Source organism: Marmota flaviventris, chromosome 6 (genome assembly GCF_047511675.1).
Source record: "Marmota flaviventris isolate mMarFla1 chromosome 6, mMarFla1.hap1, whole genome shotgun sequence".
Lineage (NCBI taxonomy): Eukaryota > Metazoa > Chordata > Mammalia > Rodentia > Sciuridae > Marmota > Marmota flaviventris.
Window position 1 is genome coordinate 119,954,803 of NC_092503.1, and position 16,508 is coordinate 119,971,310.

General features: G+C 43.5%; 1 protein-coding gene across 1 annotated transcript; it reads left to right on the forward strand.

Annotated features, from left to right (window-relative positions):
* The first annotated feature begins 475 nt into the window (after window positions 1-475).
* Window positions 476-5,875, forward strand: LOC114099369 (HLA class II histocompatibility antigen, DM beta chain). The gene is made up of 6 exons (XM_027943679.3): window positions 476-746; window positions 2,635-2,916; window positions 3,320-3,604; window positions 4,888-5,004; window positions 5,163-5,198; window positions 5,517-5,875. The coding sequence occupies exons 1-6, from the start codon at window positions 692-694 to the stop codon at window positions 5,531-5,533; spliced, it is 792 nt and encodes a 263-aa protein (XP_027799480.2). The 5' UTR covers window positions 476-691; the 3' UTR covers window positions 5,534-5,875.
* Window positions 5,876-16,508: the final 10,633 nt, after the last annotated feature.

A 16,508-nucleotide genomic window follows, 5' to 3' on the forward strand; every position in this document is an offset into this window, starting at 1 on the left:
CCTGGGTTCTTTAGGAGGGTATTAAGAGAAGAAAGTTATACTTGTGGACAGTCCAGGCCACACATATCCTTGAAATGTTGGGATTATTCCCTCCACTGACCTTAGGAAATCACCTATAGTCTTGTTTTACACAATAAATTTAGAAAATGTGGATGTGTAACCGATGTGATTCTGCAATCTGTATTTGGGGTAAAAATGGGAGTTCATAACCCACTTGAATCTAATGTATGAAATATGATATGTCAAGAGCTTTGTAATGTTTTGAACAACCAATAAAAAAAAAAGAAATTTAGAAAGAAAGTCCAGGAATTTAAGAGAGAGAGAGAGAGAGAGAGAGAGAGAGAGTGTGTGTGTGTCTCCAGGAGTCCCAGCTGTCTAAGCCTATGGCAGGACAAAGTTTACCTGGTAACTGATGATGCTAGGCTGAGAACTCAGCAGCAATTTGTCTTTACATTTGTCCCCACCTACCGAGTTAATCTGACAACTCTGGGACAGGGGACTGAGTTGGTAGGATCAGTTTTAGTATCTAGGGGCTGGCTAGCCCCCAAACACTCATCTAGTGAGGATCAATACCCTATTCTGCTCAGTGTGTGGAGATCATTTACCCAGATTGGCGCTTCCAGAACAGAAAAGGACCCAAGGCCCTGTATGAGCTGGTCCTGGGGCTGGAATCCCCTGTGTCTACCAGAGCATGACCACACTCCTGCCGCTGCTGCTGGGCCTCAGCCTGGGCTGCACAGGAGCAGGTAAGCATCTTCCTTCCTGGGACCCTCTCATCCCCCGTTCCTCTTTTAGGGCAAGGCTGTTCAGTTTTGTTATTGGGTTTGGGCAACCTGGACTAGTTGGTCTCTCTACTTTGTTATTCCTATAGCACTTTGTACTGTACTTTTGCAGCATTTTTTTTTTTTTCCAGTACTGGGAATTGAAACCAGGGCTGCCTTGTGCATGCAAGGCAAGTGCTCTACCACTGAGCTACATCCCCAGCCCTTTTTTATTTTTTATTTTGAGACAGGATCTCACTAAGTTTCCCAGGCTAGCATTAAACTTGTGATCCTCCTGCCATAGGCTCCCTAGTAACTGAGACTTGCAGCAATTTTAATAATAACCAAGCGGTGTAGCTAGTTGTGTAATGTGTATTCCTTGCTGCAAAGTTGGCCAGGACAATGGCTGCATCTCCAGCTCCTAGCACTGTGCCTGGCACACAGCAAGTGTTTCATAAATAGGAATGCAATGAATAGTTAATAATATTTCCAACACAGAACAAGGCTTTTTTTTTTTTCTTCACCCCTTTTCTCCCTTTCAATCATTTGCCTTACTGAAGGTCTCTGTTTGGGGTAACTTTTAATGTTTAATCATGCAAATAATCATGGGCTGCTCCTATCCCAGTAGTCTCACATAATGAGGAAACTGGATCTAAAATCTTCTCTGCTTTTATATCTATTCTCCTCAGTTGGGGCTTTTAGAGACTCCAGCATGGAAGCATGGTCAGTAGAGGCTTTCCAAAATGGGAAATCTCTGCCAGACTAACTGGGTATAACTGAGGTTTGGGTTCCCAGCTGAATACAAGAAAACCCATGTATTTTGTTCTTCTGTGTGTTTATGTGTTCTGTGACCAGATGGGTAGGTTCCCCCCTACCCCCTCCAACCTTTTATCCTAGACCTGCTGGGTACAATTCCATGGTGACACATAGTCCCCACAGGCTAAGGGCTCAGTCACACAAGACTTCCCCCACTTCAGAGGTCACTCACAACTAGAAGGACCCCAGGTTAGAAGGCCCACAACTTTCACCCAACTTGGCTACAAATCAGAATTTTCCATGATCCCCTCCTTGAGTTTGATAATTCACTAGACAGGCTCATAGAACCTAGGAAAATAACTTACTATTGTTGATTTATTACAAAGACTAGTTTAAAGGGTAGAGGTGAGACACCAGATGAAAAGGTACATAGGGCCAGATCCCCAAACGTCTCCATGGAGTTAGGGTGTGCCTCCCACCTGACACTTGGGCTCAGAATTTCATAGGGGTTTATGAGACCTCATCACATAGGCATGACTGATTGAAGAGCCTTCCAGCCCTTCTCCCATTCCTGAATGATAGGAGATGGGGATAAAAGTTCCACGCTTCTAATCAGGGCTCCATCTTTCCAGTGTCCATCCCTCATCGGAGTCCACCAAGAGTCACCTCATTCAAACAAAAGACACTGCTAGGAAATTTCAAGGGATAAGGAACTCTGCATCAGGAACTAGTCAAAGACCAAATATTGGAACAAAAGATGCTTTTAACGCCCTGTACCATTGCTCGTGAAATCACAAGCATTTAGGAACTTTGTGCCAGGAACAGGAGAAAGAGAACACTTTATTTATTTATTTATTTATTTTTTTGGCACTGGGGATTGAACTCAGGGACACTTAACCACTGAGCCACATCCCCAACCCCATTTTGTATTTTATTTAGAGACAGGGTCTCACTGAGTTGCTTAGTGCCTTGCTTTTGATGAGGCTGGCTTTGAACTTGCGATCCTCCTGCCTTAGCCTCCTGAGCCGCTGGGATTACAGGTGTGTGCCACTGTGCTTGTCCAGAGAACACATTTTTAAGTATGTCATACCTACCCCTCCTCCTCTGGCTCCTCTAGGTGGCTTTGTGGCCCATGTGGAAAGCACCTGTCTCTTGGATGATGACAGGAATCCAAAGGACTTCACATATTGTATCTCCTTCAACAAGGACCTCTTGGCCTGCTGGAATCCAGAAGAGGGAAAAATAGCCCCTTGTGAATTTGGAACACTGTATCCATTGGCCCAACAAATCTCACAATACCTCAACCATAACGATAATCTGCTGCAGCGCTTGCGCAACGGACTGCAGGATTGTGCCACACACACCCAGCCCTTCTGGAAATCACTGACCAACAGAACACGTAAGAAGAGAGGGGTGCAGAGGGGCTATGGGGAAGCACAGTTGGGGGGTGGGTAGGGAAGATCCCTTAGCAGGCAAGGGGTTTGAGATTGGAGCAGGAAAGAAGCTACAGTGACTTCCAAGAGAGCTTATGGGTCAGACCTGGCATTTATCAATTGTGATTGAACATGATCTTGGAGTAAAAAAGATTAGTGCATTGAATGAAGGCAATGAAGGAATGCAAGAGAAGAAGCAGTGAAGCAGGTGTAAATGTAATGCCTCCCCTTGAAGCAGTGGCTCGTTACGGGGTGGTGAGCGTGGAAAGTAGGTTGGCAAAATCTATGAAGAGTTGAAATGGGAAAGAAATCAGGTTGGAGAGAAAGCCAGAATGTCACCTTTGTGATCATGTTTTTCCTTCTATGTAGGACCACCATCTGTGCAAGTAGCCCAAACCACTCCTTTTAACACAAGGGAGCCTGTGATGTTGGCCTGCTATGTGTGGGGTTTCTATCCAGCTGAGGTGACCATCACGTGGATGAAGAATGGGCAGTTTATCAACCCTAACAACAGTGCTCAGAAGACTTCCCAGCCCAATGGAGACTGGACATACCAAACCGTTTCCCATTTACCCTTAACCCCTTCTTATGGGGACATCTATACCTGTGTGGTGGAACATTTTGGGAATCCTGGGCTAATCTTTCAGGACTGGAGTAAGTGTATGGTAGACAGGAGGAATCAGAGAAAAAAAGAGATATTGGAAGTTGTTGGTTGGCAAAGAAACATGGGTATTTGGGCAAAGGGTATGAGATGTGGAGAGATGCATGGTTCATATGGATCAGATGGGGATGCCAGAAATTGGAAGCGAGTCTGGAAAAACTTATGGAGGGTTTATGACCAGAGATGGGGCAATGGGATAAAGGAATGTAAAGAGTTAGTTATTGTCATTGTTGCTATCATGGTGTGGTTGATATTGCTATGTCTTGTACTGACAGTGTGAGGGGAACATGATTGTCCTAGAAAGAGGATGTAAATTTGGGAACCACACATTCAGAACCAAGCATTGGAATTCACTATCATAAGAGACTGGTTAGATTTCAACTATTCTGTTGTCAGGTCAGGAATGGGAGTTGAAGAATTAATGAAGGTAAGAGGAAAGGGGGCTCTCTCCTGGTGGGGCAGCCATGAATCGAGGCTGTCCTATCTAGTGTGATGAGGTGGTAAAGACATGGAGGGTAGATATGGTGGGCATGCTTAGGGACTAATAGGTTAATGACCACTGTTTCAATCCCAGGATTGGGAGTTGTTAAAGGTAAGAAGAAAAGTAGCACCCAGATTTGGAGGTTCTTGGGAAAGGAAAGAGGTAGAAATGAGGAAGAGAAAAGGTGACTATGAGGAAAGGAACCATAGAACAGCATTCCAGACTGGCTGTGGAAACCAGGCCTCCCCTTGGTGGGAGTGCTCTGTCTTTCTGGGCAGCTGTTGAAGGGTCTGGGGAACAGGAAGAGAGAGGAACTTGCATGTTCACTCAAGTTCTCCTGGGGTAGGTCTCCCTGGTGCACAAGGAGTTTCGCTGGGGGATGGAAGGTACATTTTATGGGGGAAATAATCCAACTGGAATATGATTCAAATAGGACCAGCTCTAGGAATTGGGGTGGGGGGAGCGCTATGGAGTGGAATGGAGGCAAACCTCTAAAAGGATACATGAGAAATCTGGCTGTAGAAGACACATAAGCTGCTGTGTTAGAGAGGAAGTAGAAACTAGGGTGCCAACTCTGGGGACATAGGTTCTCCAGGGTTGCTCTAGGAGTAGAGGTCCACAGGATGGCAGGTTTGAAAGAGGAAAGTCATCTCCTTGGGAGTGGGTTGGTGGGAACCAGATCCATGGGGCTTGGAAAAAGGACCTGTGAACCTTCTAGATGGAGGTTGCAAGAGATCATGTTGCTCTGACAGTGAGTATTAGAGACTGGTTCTAGTAAGTTTCTACTTTTTGCAGCACCTGGGCTGTCCCCTGTGCAGACGGTGAAGGTTTCGGTGTCTGCGGTGACTCTGGCCCTGGGCCTCATCATCTTCTCTCTTGGTTGCATCAGCTGGCGGAATTCTGCGTCCTCTAGTGAGTGACCCCCTTGACCTTCCATCTTTACACCTGCTCCCAGCCTCTGCTCACTTTCTGTTTGTGGTTGATTCACCCACTCTTACCTGTTTGTTATGAATAATACTAGATATTTTCATCCATAAAAACTGGTATAATCAAGTGTCTTCCTCTCCTAGGCTACATTCCCCTCCCTGGATCCAATTATCCAGAAGGTAATTTGTTGGTCTGTTTGCCCTCTGTGGGGGGTGAGGGTTAGAGAGGGGTTGGTGTTGGGTTCATGGCATGATTTAAGCTGTTTTGGTTGGGATTAGGAGTAGGAATGAGGAAAGGGGAAAGAGGAGAGCCCACAACCTGTCTTCTACCCAATGGAGTGTCCATGGGAAGGAGCTGAAGATGGTTCCTTCATATTAGAGTTATTGACCTAGAATTTTGAATACCATTATATTAAGGGCTCTGACATGGGATGGTTATAGAAACAAAAGATGGGGTCAAGTTGACTTATTATGATCTCTCTTCTATTTCTTCTGCAGGACGGCACATTTCGTAGAGACAGAATCCTACAACTTCCATGCTGAGGAGATTCAAACTCTTAAGGATGCTACCCTACCCACTCCCCAACATCTTAAATTACCCTACATTCTTTTGGATCCTAAGATTTTTTTCCACCCAATTCTTTGAATTTCCCAGTCTCCCTATGTAAACCTTAGCAACTTGGGGGAGCTTATTCCTGGGAATATTCTAAAATTAAATTATTATCCAAGGCTATATTTCTGGGGTGAGTATAATCTGGGGGAGGCTGGGGATAAAGATCCTCGTGAGGGACTCATTGTGCCAAAGAGGTCACTGAGTTGCTGGTGTCATCTCTGAGAAATAAACTGATGGAAATATATTTTTTTTTCTGTGTGTTTTTCCTAGGGGTCTGGGGGAAGGAATATGGCTGAGGCTGATTCTCTCATTAAGTGAAGGAGCTGGTTGCCTCCTCGTTTTTTCAGCTAGACGTGACAGAATTTGGGACAATTTTTGAATTTTTAATTCATAAGAAGAAATTAAGCTGTGATGGAATAGAGTCACAGAATAAGAGGGAGTGTCTAACAATCTACCCCATAAGGGGTCTTTTAAGGATTAAATGAACACTTCTAAATGGCTAGGTACATGCCTGGCATATACTGAACTCTCAATGGTGACATTAGCTATTATCAGTTATTTGGCATCTGGGCAAGCAGTGTGCCAGGTCTTTTTTTTTTTTTTATTGGTTGTTCAAAACATTACAAAGCTCTTGACATATCATATTTCATACATTTGATTCAAGTGGGTTATGAACTCCCATTTTTACCCCGTATACAGATTGCAGAATCACATCAGTTACACATCCATGTTTTTACATATTGCCATACTAGTGACTGTTGTATTCTGCTATCTTTCCTATCCTCTACTATCCCCCCTCCCCTCCCCTCCCATCTTCTATCTCTACCCCATCTACTGTAATTCATTTCTCTCCCTTGATTTTTTTCCCCTTTCCCCTCACATCCTCTTATATGTAATTTTGTATAACAATGAGGGTCACCTTCCATTTCCATGAAATTTCCCTTCTCTCTCCCTTTCCCTCCCACCTCTCGTCCCTGTTTAATGTTAATCTTTTTCTCATGCTCTTCCTCCCTGCTCTGTTTTTAGTTACTCTCCTTATATCAAAGAAGACATTTGGCATTTGTTTTTTAGGGATTGGCTAGCTTCACTTAGCATAATCTGCTCTAATGCCATCCATTTCCCTGCAAATTCCATGAATTTGTCGTCTTTTAGTGCTGAGTAGTACTCCATTGTGTATAAATGCCACATTTTTTTAATCCATTCGTCTATTGAAGGGCATCTAAGTTGGTTCCACAGTCTAGCTATTGTGAATTGTGCTGCTATGAACATCGATGTAGCAGTATCCCTATAGTACGCTCTTTTAAGGACTTCAGGGAATAGTCCGAGAAGGGCAATAGCTGAGTCAAATGGTGGTTCCATTCCCAGCTTTCCCAGGAATCTCCATACTGCTTTCCAAATTGGCCTCACCAATTTGCAGTCCCACCAGCAATGTACAAGTGTGTCCTTTTCCAAACATCCTCGCCAGCATTTGTTGTTGTTTGACTTCATAATGGCTGCCAATCTTACTGGAGTGAGACGGTATCTTAGGGTGGTTTTGACTTGCATTTCTCTGACTGCTAGAGATGGTGAGCATTTTTTCATGTACTTGTTGATTGATTGTATATCCTCCTCTGAGAAGTGTCTGTTCAGGTCCTTGGCCCATTTGTTGATTGGGTTATTTGTTTTCTTATTGCTTAATTTTTTGAGTTCTTTGTATACTCTGGATATTAGGGCTCTATCTGAAGTGTGAGGAGTAAAGATTTGTTCCCAGGATGTAGGCTCCCTATTTACCTCTCTTATTGTTTCTCTTGCTGAGAAAAAACTTTTTAGTTTGAGTAAGTCCCATTTGTTGATTCTTGTTTTTAACTCTTGTGCTATGGGTGTCCTATTAAGAAATTTGGAGCCTGACCCCACAATATGTAGATCAGAGCCAACTTTTTCTTCTATCAGACGCAGAGTCTCTGGTTTGATATCAAGCTCCTTGATCCATTTTGAGTTAACTTTTGTGCATGGTGAGAGAAAGGGATTCAGTTTCATTTTGTTGCACATGGATTTCCTGTGGTGAGCCGCTTCTGCCGTTTCTGCAGACTATGGTCGCCATTACGAGATGGCGCTGGCTCCGCTGTGGTATGTGACAAACAACTCCTTATCTGAGAGAGTTGGCACATGATTTTCACCACCCTGTGAGAAAGCTCCACGCGGCAGCTTTGTATTGGGGCTTGGGATGCTTTATTAAGGCTGGGAGGGCATCCGGGGGAGAGAGAAGGAAGAAGAAGAAAGAAGAAGAAATATCAAGGGCCTGAATAAACTGCTGAAAGAAGATTCCTGAGTTGCGTCTTCCTTGCGGGCAAGGGGTCGCGACAATTTCCAGTTTTCTCAGCACCATTTGTTGAAGATGCTATCCTTCCTCCATTGCATGCTTTTAGCCCCTTTATCGAATATAAGATAGTTGTAATTTTGTGGATTGGTTTCTGTGTCCTCTATTCTATACCATTGGTCCACCCGCCTGTTTTGGTACCAGTACCATGCTGTTTTTGTTACTATTGCTCTGTAGTACAGTTTGAAATCTGGTATTGCTATACCTCCTGTGCCAGGTCTTTTACATACATTATTTTATTTGATCCTCATCACAGACCCAAGCAGACCTCAGAACTTCAAGATTCAGGGGGCAGAGCTCAACTTTAGATTTGAGTCCTAGCAAGTTGTTTTTCTTATACCCTGAGTGAGGAGGGGATCTGGCTGGAGGGCATGTCCTCAGCCCTGGGCTAGGTACATCATGTTTGCATCTCGTTCTCTTCTCCCAGTATCCCCATAGGGACCTATTTCTCTCTACGCCACAGACCAAGAAAGTGAGGTTCCAAGAAGTTAAATACTTTGTCCAAGGTCAAAAAAAAAAATGCTCTGTACAATGTTTGTCTACCGGAGATGGAAGTAAGTAGATATTTCTGAAGATCCTCGTGTAGGTGAGCATACCTCTCTAGAAGGTCGCCTTTCCATTTCTTTACATCTGAAGTCAGAGGGGGCACCTCTGTTGTGGGACAGAGTTCACCCTGTAGGAGAGGACATGGTTGGTGCTATTTATTTTCCAGTGGAGACACCTGCTGGACACAGAGAGATGAGCAGTGGAATTGTTTTTGGAATTAGAGTTGGGCACTCAATTGCCAGCAAGGAAAAGAAACCAGACATGAAAAGAGATAAAAATATTGAAGGAACTTAACAGAGAATTGTAGAGAAAGAATAAGGGGTTATGGTCACGTGTTTGTGGGGGGGCGGAGGGGAACTATGTAGGAACACAGCATCAGGATGCGATGAGCTGGGAGAAGGGATCAGAGACAGGCTGTTTGGAAACTCCCTGTGGACTCTTACTGTGGTAGGTGTGAGTGGGTGGGAGACGTGGTCACCAGTGCTAGAACCCTCTGCTCTAGACTGGTCCTGTGCTGATGGGGCCTGGAGAAGAGTGGGGGTCGCACTGTTCATACAAACTTCACGTCCAGTGTAGCTGCTCAGTGTTTTTCCAATCAATGAATTGATCTCCACTGCACCCACTGTTTCCCCAGAAAGATCCTTGTGATCAGGGCATTTTTTTTTTTTTCTGGAAAGAGTTTGTAGCAGACATCATCGGGAGGGGAAATACTCATGAATTTAAATGGTTATTCCTGGAGCAAGGCCATACAGGATAGGAAAAAGCAGAGTGATGTTACTGGGAAGGTAATTGGTAAATGTAGCGTCAGAAATTAATCCGCAATTTTTATCGGTTTTATATTTCACTTTCATTTTTTTGTTTTCATTCACTGACCTTTTTTTTGATTTTGATTATTTAACAAAGCATATTCCTTTTGAAATTGTAGGCTAGTTTGGGTTGGGGCTTTGGTTGTGTCTATGCTTGTGTGGTTTAGAAGAAGCCGCACATCTGGAATATCTGGAGTCTGGTTGTTACCAAAAGCTGGGTCCTTGAACTTGATGCCAATCCAATAATGAAGACACTGTTTTGAGAAAAAAAGAAAAAGAAGTATTATTGCTTTGCTAGCAAAGGAGAAACACAGGAGAATCCTGTCCCAGAGGCTGATTCTGCCCTTCAGCAGGAACAGAGGGCTTTTAAAGAGGTGATTCCATAGGACGTGCTCTCTGTTGGAGTTGTAATTCACTTGGTAATTTGGGAGTCTTCTCTGAGCTCTCCTGGTGCGGTCCCCAAAGTCTGGATTACTTCATTCCTATGGTGGGTGTGTGCTCAAGGACAGATAAATCTGCCTAAAATGGGGGAAGCAAGGTAATCCTGTTTCCCCTGACTTTAGGGAGGGGGAGAGATTAGGGAGGAGCAGGGTGAGACCAAGAGAAAGAAACATGTCCTTTTAAAAACTAAGTTGCAGTGGCAGAGCAGCAAGGGCTAGATTCAAAGTATAAAGTAGACCATTTTGTTAACACTGTTACAGCAGTGGGGATCAAAGGGCCAGGACCCCAGAGAAGGAAAGAGACAGTCATCTAATTAAACAGCTTTTAGACCTCTCCAACCCGGCCACCAGAGATTACTGGTGCAGGCTTTTCTCTGCCCTAAATTTGTGTTTTATTTTATAGGAGAAAGCTGTCAACTTCCAGGCGAGGATTAGAAGAAAACACCCCATGGGTCTCCCAGGATCTAGGAAGCCAGATTACTCTAGGTGGAAAAGGAAATACCGTTGTCATTACACAGGGGGATAAGGATGCATGAGAGGAAGGTAGAAGGGGGTAAAGGTGGGCCACTGAGGGATGGTGTGAAAGTAGAATTGTAAGGGTCCCGCGAAACGTCGGAGAAAGAGACCACCAAGTGACCACTCATGCAATTGGCAGAAGGGGGATTTATTGAACCAGCATGCTGGGGCTCCGTGCCCACTCAAGAAGGGAAAGCAGCCCAGAGCCCCGAGCAGGGGCTGAGCACTGCTTAAGTACACTTTTGGGGGAGGGCGGAGGGCTTTGTATACATCCGAACAAATCATCATTAGGCACGGGAAAATTGAATAACAACTCCTAAACATGATTGGTTCATTCATTGGCGGGAACAGGTCAGGCTGGAGTGATAGGTCATTCCTAAGGAGGGGGTTACATTTAAACTGATTGGTCCAGGCCCTGCAATGCCTACGTGCGACCACACAGAGCCCTTATTAAACAACCAATAGTCAGGGGAAATATTTACTGGGCAGTTCCAAGCATTGTCTCAACAGCTACAGAAATTTCAGATTTTGCAGGTAGCATAGAAACCTAACAATACCTAATCCTTTACATTTTAACTCAGACCTTGCAGCTTAGAAACTTTACAACACCCGGTATTTTACCCTTTAACTTTTACGCTTTAACTTCAATTTCTTTTACCCTTACAGAATGTCAGACATTATGGGGTGCCCAAGAGGAGGGAAGTGTGTGATAGTGGGGGAAAGAGGGAGAGGGAGAGAATAGAAGAGAGGGAGAAGAAGGCAAGAGCAGAGACCCAGGAGAGAGTAGAGAGAGTTGTGGGCTTTTGGATTATTCCTAATGTGAGCTACATAATGGTTCAGAGCTGGAACTGACTTTAAAGGTCATCTAGTCCAACTCTCCACTCATTAAAGAACCAGAGTCTCTGTCCCCAAGGGCAAGAACAGTGCAAGGAGTTCCTTCAACCCCCAGGGCAGATAACACTGCTTTAGAGAAATGTGTGGACTCCAGGTTTGAGGTTCTTTGACTATTAAAGACAATGGGAGTAAAACCCAAATATATGACAGGAGGGCGCAATGGAGGGCAATGGGAGGGAGTAGCCTCAGGTCTTTCCTGAGTTAGTTTTTTCCCCCCTTCCTACCTGTGCAGGCATTCGTGTGAATGGAACAAAAATCAGCATTTCATCACAGTGCCTAGTTATGAAAATTACTTTTTGATCATTTTCTCAATTAATTCTGTTTCCAAAGTAAAATTGGGCAAATCAGAAGACATGAGCGTGGAGCTCTAACTCAACTCCATCTCATATTTGGTGAAGTGCCTGCCATTCCTAGGAGCCCCCAAAATGCTTTGAAGCGAGGCATGAAGGATTCCTCCTTGATGCTTCCTGACAGTCCTTGGCCAGACTGTCCCCAGGGGCTGCAGAGGTTGCAGAGGCACCAACTGCTCCCAGACCGTGTGCTTGTGTAACAGGGGTTCACTGATGCTTTGATTATATCCCTAGTGACTTTGGAACTTACATTTTTTTTTTCTTTTTCCCCAATCTCCTTTTCCTAAACTTCTCCTCCCTGATCTCCTTTTCCTAAACTTCTCCTCCCTGATCTCCTTTTCCCTAACTTCTCTTTTCTGATCTCCTCCCTGATGTTTTTTTTCCCCTGAGCTTCTCCTTCCTGATCTCGCCTCTAATATCATTTTCTCTGAATCATCTCTGTAAAAGCCCACTGTTCCTGCTGAGGGGCAGAATCACAGCCTTTGAGAAGGGAGTCCCCTTTGTTTCTCCTTTGCTAGTGAAAAACCAGCCTCTACCTCAGAGCAAAGCCTGTCCAAGGAAGGGACCTGACCTTTGTCCTTGGAAAGACCCACAGTGCACTCCTAGGCACATTCCCACCCTGCTAAGTTGTTTATCTACTAATGAGATCTGCTGCGCCAGGTGTCCCTGACTCAGTCAGGCTAGGTGGGGACCCATAGCAACCCCCTAGCAGCCACCAATCAGCATGAGACAGGGAAATACCTGGGATGCCAGATGACCCTCCCAGTAGTTTATGGTGGTTGATAACGTGTTGGAAAACCATGTAGTTCAGCACCTACACCCCTCTTGGCTTAAACCAATCAGTTCAAATGAATCCCCCTCTTGTAGTAACCAATCACCTCTACCCGTGAATGTGTTAATCATGTTTTAGAGTTGTTATTTGATTTTTCCCGCGGTGTGTGATGATTTGCTAAGAGATGCTATAATGTATGTGGGGGTCCCTGCATTCTCCAAAGAATGTATAAAACTGCTGCAAACCCTGGGCTTGGGGCCTCTCAGCATCACCAGTTGCTGTGTGCACGAGGAGGACCGAGCTAGCTCGTAATAAACACCTCTTTGCTGCTTACATCTATCTTGGTCTCTGGTGGTCTTTTGGGGGTCCCGAATTCGAGAATAACATTAGCAAAGCAATAAACCTTTTCCCTTTTTCTCAAAACTCTGTTCCTGTTATTACATTGGCACTGGGGACAAGGATCAAGCTTTCGGCAACACTTGCTGGCTCTCAGACCCTGCCTCATCCACTGCATGTGAGGAGTCCAAGAACTCTTGGCCAAGGTGGTCTGGGACAGGGGATGAAGAAATGGTTTTTATGGTTATGGTGTCCAAGTCCCAACAGATAACAGATGGCATACTCAAAATAGAATAGTTCAAGGACAGTTTAATTTACAAGGAAGGATTTACAAAGAAGTGGGTGGAAGACAGTACAGTGAGCTGGTGGCAGCTGGGTTGTTCCTACCCTAAGAGCCAGGGACAGGAGAGGTTATCAGAATTCAGCTGGAGAGCAAGTCTTGTAGGGTTGCCACCCTGCCAGGAGCAGTGCCCATCAGTCAAGGGACAGCCAGTTCAAGGTGAATGCAGAGAAGGAAGCCTGACCTCATACTTCTCTTCCATCTGCTGTCAGGTGGAGGCTAAAGCAAGAGGAGCCTGTCTGTGCCCTACAGGTCAGCACTCTGGGTGCACACCAGGGTGGAGAAGGGTGGAGAGTGGGTCCGGAAGGACAGATGGGGACAGTAAGCACATTCACAACGGGGAGGAAAGGAGCCAAGGTTGGGTGTGTGCTGGGGGAGAGGTACAGAACGTGGGCTTCCTTTGGCCTTGAACAGCTATAGAAACTTAGTAGCAAGACCAAGTTTGGTTTCCTGCTGGGGAACCTGGGAGAACATTCTCTTGCCCTCAAGTTTTATGTAACTGTGGATCTTTGTTTATTTTTTTCATACATATTTTCCAGTACGTTTAATACATCCCTCAAAGTTAAGCTTGAATTTTGATTAAGGTTATACTGTATTTATAGAGCAATTTGGGGATAATTGGTTTTTTAAAATGTTAAGTCATCCCATGCCAGAGCAGAAGGTAGTTCTGTTATGCTCGAATTCAGGACCCCCAAAAGACCACCAGAAATCAAGATCGGTGTAAGCAGCAAAGAGGTGTTTATTGCGAGCTAGCTCGGTCCTCCTCGTGCACACAGCAACTGGTGATGCTGAGAGGCCCCAAGCCCAGGGTTTGCAGCAGTTTTATACATTCTTTGGAGAATGCAGGGACCCCCACATACATTATAGCATCTCTTAGCAAATCATCACACACCGTGGGAAAATCAAACAACTCTAAAACATGATTAGCACTTTCACTGGCGGGAACAAGTTAGGTAAGGATGATTTTGGTTAGTACAAGAGGGGGATTCGTTAAAACTGATTGGTTTAGGCCACCAGGGTTTCCCAACACGTTATTAATCACCATAAACTACTGGGAGGGTCATCTGGCATCCCAAGTATTTTCCCTGTCTCATGCTGATTGGTGGTTGCTAGGGGGTTGCTATGGGTCCTCACCTAGCCTGACTGAGTCAAGGACACCTGGCTCCACAGATCTCCCCCGTAGATAAACAACTCAGCAGGGTGGGTATGTGCCTTGGAGTGCTCTATGGGTCTTTCCAAGGACAAGGGTCAGACTTTGCTCTGAGGTAGAGGCTGGTTTCTCGGTTTCCCATTTATTAAAATAGATTTGTTTGCTCTTTTCCATGCTTTTTAAAAATGAAAATTTTCATAGTAGTCCTTTGTATGCTCTGCTAATTTTTAGAAATTTTATAGCTTTTGCTGCTATTGTGATTGTTATCTAATTGCAATTTTATTTTCAAATCAGTTTTTCTGGTAAAGAGAAATATAACCACTTCCCCCCACCCCGCCCCAGTACTGGGGGTTGAACCCAGCAATACTCTACTACTGAGATGCACCCCCAGAATTCTTTCTTTCTTTTCTTTTCTTTTTTGAGGCAGGGTCTCACTAAGATGCTTATTTGCAATCCTCCTGCCTCAGCCTCCCAGGTCATTGGGATTATGGGCATGCTCCACTGTGCCTGGCTCAATTTTTAAAAAAATTATGATTAAATATAACTTACACAATTTACCATCTTAATCATTTTAAAGTGTACAATTCAAAAGTATTAAGTATATTCACAATGTTGTACAATCAATCCCTAAACATTTTTCATCTTGCAAAACTGGAACCCTACCCATTAAACAACTTCTTTTCTCCTGACCCTCAGCCCCTAGTGATCATCAGTCTATTTTCTGTTTCTATGAATTTGAGTATTTTAGTTACCTCATATAAATATGATAACATAGGTTTTATCTTTTTGCAACTGGTTTATTTTTCTTAGCATAATGTCCTTAGAGTTCATCCATGTTGTGGCATATGACAATATTTCTGTATTTCTTCCAGCTGAATAACATTCTACTGTATATATATGCCACCTTTGTCTATCTGTTCATCTGTCAATGGACATTTGTTTAGTTTCTATTTCTTGGCTACTATGAATAATGCTGCTATGAACACAGGTGTGCAAATTTCTTAAGTTCTTTTTTTTCCAGTTCTTATTTATTTATTTATTTATTGGTGCTGGGGATTGAACCCATGGGTGCTTTACTACTGAGCCATATCCCCAGCTCTTTTTATATTTTAATTTGAGACAGGGTCTCACTAAGTTGCTTAGGGCCTCACTAAGTTGCTGTAGCTGGCCTTGAACTTGCAGTTCTCCTGCCTCCCTAGCCTCTGAGATGACAAGTGTGCACCACAGTGCTGGCAAATTCTTTTAGGTTTATACCTAGAAGTGGCATTGATGGATCATTTGGTAATTCTATTTTAATTTTTTTACATATGATGATACTGTTTTCCATAGCAATTGTACTATTATACAGTTCCACTGATAATGTATATGGATGCTAATTTCTCACATCCTGGCCTATACTTTTTTTCTCCCTCCCTCCCTCCCTCCCTCTGTCCCCCCACCCCCCACTTTCCTTTTTTTTCTTTCCTACTTCCCTTTCTCTCTTTCTTAGAGTAGCCCTCCTAATGGGTCTGAGGTGATATTTCAATACATTGTTGATTTGTTTTTATGTAAGTTTTAGTGGTGTTGAGCATTTTTTCAGATGCTTGATGGCCATTTGAATATCATCTTTGGAAAATTGTCTTTGCCCGTTTTAAAATTGTTTGCTGTTGCTGCATTGTAGGAGGTCTTTATATATTCTGGATATTAACTCACTGTCAGATATGTGATTTGTAAATGTTAGAAATTAACCGATTTTTATACTATTGGTCTTATGAAGGACAATCTTATTGGATTCTCTCTTTTGATTTTAGTGGCTTGTTATTGATGTTTCCTTTGTCTCTCCTTTCCAGGTAAATAATAATATCATCCACAAACAAGGAGAGTTTTTTTTTTTCTCCTTCTAAATTCTTCCTTTCCTCTTTCTTCCTTTCTTTTTCTTTTTTCTTTTCTTTTCTTTTTTTTTTTTTTTTTGTACTGGGAATCAAATGCAAGGGTGCTTGACCACTGAGCAAAATCCCCAGCCTATTTAATTTTTTATTTTGAGACAGGGTCTCACTAACTTGCTCAGGGCCTTGCTAATTTGCTGAGGCTGGCCTAGAACTTGTGATCCTCCTGCCTCAGCCTCCTGAGCTGCTGGGATTACAGGTATGAGCCATTACCCTGCCTGTTTTCTAAATTCTTAAACATTTTAATTAGTTTTATTTTTCATATTATTGACTAGGATTTCCAGTGCTATGTCAAATAGTAAGGTAATAATGAGCATAATTTTTTAAAAAGGAGACACAGCTCAATGATCTCCATTAAGTATGACTTTGCTATAGAGTTTTTAAAAATTAAATTCATTTGAGATATTATGGATTCACACACAATTATAAGAAATAATACCTTTTAC